The 7,125-nt window shown below is 47.7% G+C and overlaps 1 protein-coding gene across 1 annotated transcript; it reads right to left on the bottom strand.

Annotated features, from left to right (window-relative positions):
• Window positions 1–1,079: 1,079 nt before the first annotated feature.
• On the bottom strand, window positions 1,080–5,820 carry LOC138077941 (keratin, type II cytoskeletal 6A-like). Its single transcript, XM_068970353.1, has 9 exons — window positions 5,281–5,820; window positions 4,202–4,416; window positions 3,801–3,861; window positions 3,565–3,660; window positions 3,274–3,438; window positions 2,704–2,829; window positions 1,666–1,886; window positions 1,415–1,449; window positions 1,080–1,303 (listed from the first exon to the last, which is right to left on the bottom strand). The coding sequence occupies exons 1-9, from the start codon at window positions 5,818–5,820 to the stop codon at window positions 1,080–1,082; spliced, it is 1,683 nt and encodes a 560-aa protein (XP_068826454.1).
• Between the last annotated feature and the right edge of the window lie 1,305 nt (window positions 5,821–7,125).

The following is a 7,125-nucleotide window of genomic DNA, read 5'->3' as shown; positions in this document are numbered from 1 at the left end:
GGGGTGAGGAAAAAGGCCTTCCCATTCCTATTTTGTCTCCATACTTAAAAAAATCAGCACTTGCATTTTGTTTCTGAGTCTGTAAGATCCTGAAATTAACCAATGTTTCCATTATTTCTCAGGTGCAGCTTCATTGGGATTCATATCCCAGAAGTACACGTTCTTGCCTTTGTACTGTTTCCTCAGGATGCATTGCTAAAAGTGTACTTTCAGTTCAGAAGTATATACTTTTAAATTACACCTGATACATGTTGTCAGGCAAACTTTTGTGGTCATAACGCATTTTAAAATATAAATCAGACATCTTACACTCTAGTCAATGTTCTTCTGATCTGATTAGACTGTAATATGATTCTCTGAGGAATATGGATGACTACTGTGGCAGAAGGAGGTAGAATCATAGAGACAAGTCAGAGAAACTAAACTGCTGAGACCTCATCTGAGCAGTAAAACCAGACTTTACTGTGATGGACCCAGATCCCTCGCACTCCACATGCCAGGCTGTTCTCAGGGGACTGCTGGCATCAGGATGTTAAACTGCTGTCTGTTGAAGTTCTCTAAAGGAGGAGCGTGAAGCACGTGGGCACTGGGGGTATGCTTCACTCCTGAGAAGGCATTTATCAGAAGAAAACCTCAAGATCCATTGGCGACAAAGAAAAGCTATGTGAAACCACACATTGTGTGATAAATCTGCTTTATTTAGCAATAGAAGTGAGCAAAGAGCAGAGGAAGCAACACAGAGATACAGACCCTGTACATCAAAGAACCAGTCACTCCTGCTTTCACAGTCACTGAAATGGAGGAACACAGCACCTCTGAGACAGGACTTCCTGGGCCAGTGGAAAGCAAGGAGGATTCCCTGTCTGGACTAGGACCAAGTGGTTAATTTCCAGTGGTGAACAATGGAAGCTCAGGAAGAGCAGGTATTGGCAGTTGGAGATGAAAGCACTCAGTAACTTCAGTCCTAACTTAAAATAAGAGATGAAGGGAGTGGAAGAGAGGAAGCAACCAGAGGAGAGGGTGGTGAAACTGGAGAGGGAGCCTGAGACATTGTGGGAGCTTGAGCCCATGACAGGACTTCAGTGCCTGTAGCTCTTCCTGCTGGAGCAGGAGGAGGTGGTGTATTTGATGGAGGAACTGCTGCCCCCACAGGAGCCGAAGCCACCCCCTATGGCTCTGCCACTGCCAGAACTGAAGCCACCTCCAATGCTGTAGGAGCAGCCACTTCCTCCGCCTATGCCTAAGCCACTGCCGAGACCGCTGGCACCACCATAGCCACTGGAAACGGTCGACTGTACCACGGCTGTGAAAGCAAAGGGACAAGGTCAGGGCAGGATGGTGAGCTCACTCTGCCACACAGAGTCCAGTCAGAGGGACACCAGGGCAAGGGATGGGGGCACGTGAAGGTACTTACAGATGTTGACTTGTCCAGCGCCTTCCCCGCTCAGCCTAGGAGAGAGAAGACACAGCCACGATGAGTCCCGGAGCCACAGCTGGCCCCGCATGGGAAACCTCCGTGTGAGGAGAGTCCCCAGGAGCCGCCTTCTCAGTGCTCTTCTGGGAGTAGCACTATGACCACCACAAGAGTGCCTTCCACCTGGGCTCATTGGCAGGACTTCTTGGAGATGGAGCCAGATGGTTGCGGAGGCTGTGTGAGTTACTCACCTGCACTCCTCGCCTTCCAGCAGCTTCCTGTAGGTGGCAATCTCCACGTCCAGGGCCAGCTTGACATTCATGAGCTCCTGGTACTCCTTCAGCAGCCGGGCCATGTCCTGCTTGGCCTTCTGCAGGGCGTCCTCCAGGTCAGCCAGCTTGTTTCTGGCGTCGTTGAGGGCCAGCTCCCCACGCTGCTCGGCATCGGCGATGGCGGATTGCAGGCTGGCACACTATAGGGGAGGAGAGCAGGGGAGCCTGAATCTGGACTCCAGAGGAGAGGAAACGTTCTACTTTCCCAGTGAGGAAGAGCTCTAGAGCCCAGACCTCATGGAAATGGAGGTTTGATTTGTTTTGTCCAGTTTTCCTCAGTGCTGCTAATCTTAACTAGTCTTGGAGTCCTTTAAGAAAATCTATTCCCTTCTCTGTTAACCATCCTAAAGATGATGGGGCTGGAAGATACCACAGCAGACTGAAGACCAGGGCACATGGGAAGAAATGGACCTACTGCCTAGTTTTGAATGTTGACACTTTGGATAAGTTCACATGGATGTACAACAGCTTATACAAAACCACAAACATCCTCCCTGAAAGACGATTTTATCTCAAACTCTTGAGACCTCACCTTCCTTTCACTTCACAGATTTTTTTTGAACAACGCTCGTTTGTCCTGTGTCTTTTCTCAGATTCTTTTTCACATTGAGTATGAGCATACTTGCAGCATTCTTCCCCTGTGCTTTCTAGCCTGAGCTTTTCTTTGCCAACTTGTGTCTTGCATCCCCAACTCAATCATTCTCCTTATGGAATCTCATTTCAATGCCTCGAGACTGTCTGTATGAACCACTGACCAGCTGAGATTCATCCTATCCTGAGTTTGTTTCCTGCTCTTGAGTTGGGCTTCATCTCTCTAACCTAGGAAAGCTCAACCATGACATGTCCTCCTCTCTCTGCTTTTTCCTCAGTGCCCTATAACTACCCATATGATGTTTGATGACACCTGATGGTCTAGGAAGGAACGGATGCTTTTCTCTTCCATGGTCCCCACTGTACCTGCTTCTTGACGTGGTCAATCTCAGATCTCAGCCTCTGGATCACGCGGTTGATCTCAGAGATCTCCTGCTTGGTGTTGCGCAAGTCATCCCCGTGTCTGCCTGCCGTCACCCGCAGCTCCTCATACTGTAAGGGAGGAGGGAGACAAAATGAGCTCCATTAGCTTCAGAGACACTAATCTAGTCTTTCAAAAAGGAATCTAATGTTTTTCCATAAGACATTTAAAGAAAACTGGTGTTACTAGGTCATTGGCGCTCTTCACCCATCACACACCATCCTTGGTAAGACCACTGACTGACTGGTTCTCTTCAGGACAAGCAATGTTCTGTACTATTGCTGAGAGTCAACGCTGAAATAAAACTAAAGCAAAGGTCACTCACCTTGATCTACTTTAGCTTTCATCCTAGCTTGGGTTCTTCGACCTACGAGACTTGGGCATAATTACCCAAAAGGTCTGCCCTGAGAGGCCCCCACTTCTTAGTTGTAGTTTCCCCACTGAAGTCTACAGCCTCATTGATGTTCACAGAAGGGGCACAGGGATTCCTCATCAGCTGCCGCCTCCCCACTCACCTTGGACTGGTACCACGACTCAGCCTCAGCCCGGCTCCTCTGAGCGATCTCCTCATACTGGGCTTTGACTTCAGCGATGATGCTGTCCAGGTCCAGGTTGCGATTGTTGTCCATGGAGAGGACCACAGAAGTGTCTGAGATGTAGCTTTGCATCTGAGCCAGTTCCTGCAGAACAAGAGATCATCTGACCATCTTTGCTCATGATGTTTAGAGAGGCCCCTACACCAAAGATATTCCACTCTTCACAAATCTCTTTAAAGGCAATGAAACAGAATGTGGAGAGATACTTACAGCATCATAGAAGGTTCTTAGGAAGTTGATCTCATCTGTGAGAGCATCTACCTTGGCTTGTAGTTCAACCTTGTTCATGTAGGCAATATCCACATCCTGGGGAAGAAGCCAACAGCCTGGGATCAGATGAGCCCTCCTGTGCAGTCTGCTCCTGTTTTAGCGTCCTCAGTGATTCTTTTCTCAGAACCCTCTCCTTCAGGAAAGGAGCGTGAACCCCTGATCTGACTCAGTCTCACCTTCTTCAATTTCACAAACTCATTCTCTGCTGCTGTGCGTTTGTTGATTTCATCTTCATATCTGGAATTAAAAGGAATACAATCCAATTGAGTCGGGGTGAAGATGATACAAGAAAAAGCAGCCTGGGATCTCTGCTTCCCACAATGGATACATACAAATGAGACTTTTGCCAATAAGCCTAAAGGTTGTAATTTGTGGTTTCCAATTTCTTTACTCCATTTCTCTTCCCATTCAACTTTTATGGCCCTTTTGTTCTTCAGGGTTTGTGTTTAGTAACAACTGTAATGTCATGTCTATTGACATGTTTTCCTAAGAACCATGCCCTCATTTGGACCTGGTCATCTAACAGACTGAAGTGTGGGCATCAGGAATCTAAGGTGTTTTCTCTCCTGTAACTCACTTGTTCTTGAAGTCCTCCACCGTGTCCTGCATGCCCCTGAGCTCCGAGTCCAGGCGGCCTCTCTCCCCAAGGATACTATCCAGCTGTCTCCTGAGGTTGTTGATGTACTGCTCGAACAAAGGCTCCAGGTTCTGCCTCACGGTCTTGGTGCCCTGCTCCTGCAGCAGGGTCCACTTGGTGTCCAGGACCTTGTTCTGCTGCTCCAGGAATCGGACCTGCAGGAAGACAAGATGGTGATCTGTGAGTTGACATGTCCCCAGGCCGATCTGGTGGTCCGGTGGTGCTGGGCTGCTCCAGACCCTGTACAGAGGCTGACAGTTCTGCTCCCCTGACTCTTTGGCTTCACACCACACAGGGTCTCATGGCCAAGTTTCCCCAGGAAGCTGTCAGATGTTCCCTCCCTCACCCTTCCTTTCTTCCTCTTGACAAGAACAAGCACAAATGTACTTTATCATCGCATTTTTCTCATATTGTGCAGAACTTTTACAAAGCACACGCCTCAGTTAAACGATATCAGATGTTTATAATCTAATGATTAGATTCCAATTCTTTTAATGATTAGGTTTAACCGTGTTTCCCACATAGTGCCCGAATCCGGCTGATACAAAGTCCCTTAATGCTCGTTTTCTGGTTCTTAGGTGACTATTTCTATGGATATATATTTGAGTTGTTTTTCCTCAAATTCCCTTTAGTTTTTTGCTTTCTTTCCTCCATCCATCATCCATCTATGACTCAAATGGAGTTTCCACTGCAATACCCTTTTAACTTTCTTAGACCATCCAGAAGATCAAGCCATCTCCATTGCATTCTCTTATTTTCTGTTCTTTCCTTCAGGATTATCAAGAACTGTGACTATTTCCTTGACAGGAATGGGGCCATGTGAGGGATGAGTAGCTATAAATGATTTCCATCACCGTCATCGCCTGGGGTCCACATGTAGCCTGTCCTGCATCCCAGTGGAGAGCTCGCCTGATTCCCAACCCCTCTCCCCTGAGTCTCCCCTCTAGTAGAACAGGTCTCTCAGTTGGCTCTCTTGGGCACTCTGCAATCCCCACTGGGGGCAGACGCTCCCAGCTCACCTTGTCGATGAAGGAGGCAAACTTGTTGTTGAGGGTCTTGATCTGCTCCCGCTCCTCAGTCCTCACCCGCTGGATGGTGGGGTCAATTTGCAGGTTGAGGGGAGTCAGGAGACTCTGGTTGACGGTGACCTCTTGGATGCCTCCAGGGGGGATCACAGGGAAGCCATAGCCCCCATAGCCACCTCCAAAGCCAGCTCCACCACCGAGCCCAAAGCCACTACCAGCCCCAGCACCAAAACCAATTCCACTCCCGGCTCCACCTCCGAAGCCATAGCCAACTCCAATTCTGCCGCCATAGCCACCACCGATGACACAGCTGCCCCCTGCGATGGAGATCCTCTTGGAGCCCCCTAGGCCATAGAGGCTGCGGCTGCCAAAGCCAGCTCCTCCACACACTCCGGCGAGGCCGCCACTGCCCCTGGAGCGGGACAGGGACACGCTGCTGAAGCCAGAGCGGCACACCCCAGGGACTCTGGCTGAGCCGGCACTGAAGCCCCTGCGGCGGATGCTTTGGGTCTTCACAGTGGATTTGCAAGACATGGTTCCGGAAGAAGCAGAGACTGAGGAAGGAGCGAGGGGTGCAGTGCAGGGCTGAGAGGAGCAGGTCTGTAAGTGGAGCTTCGGCAGCAGCTTATATATGGAGAAAATGGGCTGGGCTCAGTCCTGGAAGGTGAGCCTGCAGGTTGGGAAGGGCCAGGCTTCACAAAGAGTGACATCACATCTGGTTTATTAGAAAAGTTATGAAGTGTGAAGGTTGCATTTTTGGTTTCCTTTAGTCAGGGAAAACTTCTCCTGCCTTCCAGCTTTGACGGCTCTGAGTACAGTAAGACTAGTCTCAACTCACTGAGCTGGGAGTTAGTCAGCAACTCACACAAAGGTTCTCCATGTTATGCTCGTGTGTGAAATGTACTGAGGCTCATCTGCCCTGGTGTTCCACCCACCAGCCAGGAATCCTGGAGAGCAAAATAGCCTAGCTTTTCCTATAACAGTAATTATTATGTTTGTCATGAATTGCAGAAATTAAACATGACTTTTTTGGTTTCCTCAAAATTTTCCACAGGTAGGTACGTAGATTTGCAATATAAATGGGTCTCTGTATGCCTATCACTGGATTTTATAAAAATTAATTTCTCATGGTCAGTTTTATTTCCTGTACTGCTAAGTCACTTCAGTCGTGTCCAACTCTGTGCAACCCCATAGACGGCAGCCCACCAGGCTCCCCCATCCCTGGGATTCTCCAGGTAAGAACACTGGAGTGGGTTGCCATTTCCTTCTCCAATGCATGAAAGTGAAAAGTCAAAGTGAAGTCGCTCAGTCGTGTTCGACTCTTAGCAACCGCATGGACTGCAGCCTACCAGGCTCCTCTGTCCATAGGATTTTCCAGGCAAGAGTACTGGAGTGGGGTGCCATTGCCTTTTTCTTATTTCTTGTACACTCTAATGCAAATCCCTATCAACTCTAATATACTGAAAAGCAGTCCCCAAATATCTTGTTTTACCTTTAGAATACAATTCAATATTTATCTGTAAGTGAGTTGTTCTTTTACACATACCTTTTCTATATCTTAAATACTTAGATGTTCGTTAACATCCAGAAGTATTTATTCAATCCTGGAAAAGTCTGTTTTTGTTATTTATATTTTGTGTCTTGCTTTTCCAAATCAGGATTCTAATAAGTTCCATAAATCTTGTGTTTGGGTGATATATTTTACGTATTATATTTTTATAATATTGCAGGTCATTAAATCTGCCTCCATCTTTCCACTTGCAGTTTATTTGTGAAAAGAAAAAAAGAGAGAAACGGTTTTATTTGTTTTTCAGTAGTCCAACATGGCAGTGTTAATTT

The sequence above is a fragment of the Capricornis sumatraensis genome, chromosome 4, assembly GCF_032405125.1.
Source record: "Capricornis sumatraensis isolate serow.1 chromosome 4, serow.2, whole genome shotgun sequence".
NCBI classification, from domain to species: Eukaryota; Metazoa; Chordata; class Mammalia; order Artiodactyla; family Bovidae; genus Capricornis; species Capricornis sumatraensis.
Note: the sequence above shows the minus strand (reverse complement) of the source record. Positions and strands in the feature narration are given on the sequence as shown.

Bases quoted from the DNA above. Each gene is read 5' to 3' on its own strand.
- LOC138077941 (XM_068970353.1), bottom strand. From the start codon at position 5,820: ATGTCTTGCAAATCCACTGTGAAGACCCAAAGCATCCGCCGCAGGGGC. The intron at 3,439-3,564 runs GTAAGTATCTCT...CTTGTTCTGCAG, and splicing joins TAAGAACCTTCTATGATGCT to GAACTGGCTCAGATGCAAAG. The intron at 2,830-3,273 runs GTGAGTGGGGAG...CCTCCCTTACAG, and splicing joins AGTCGTGGTACCAGTCCAAG to TATGAGGAGCTGCGGGTGAC.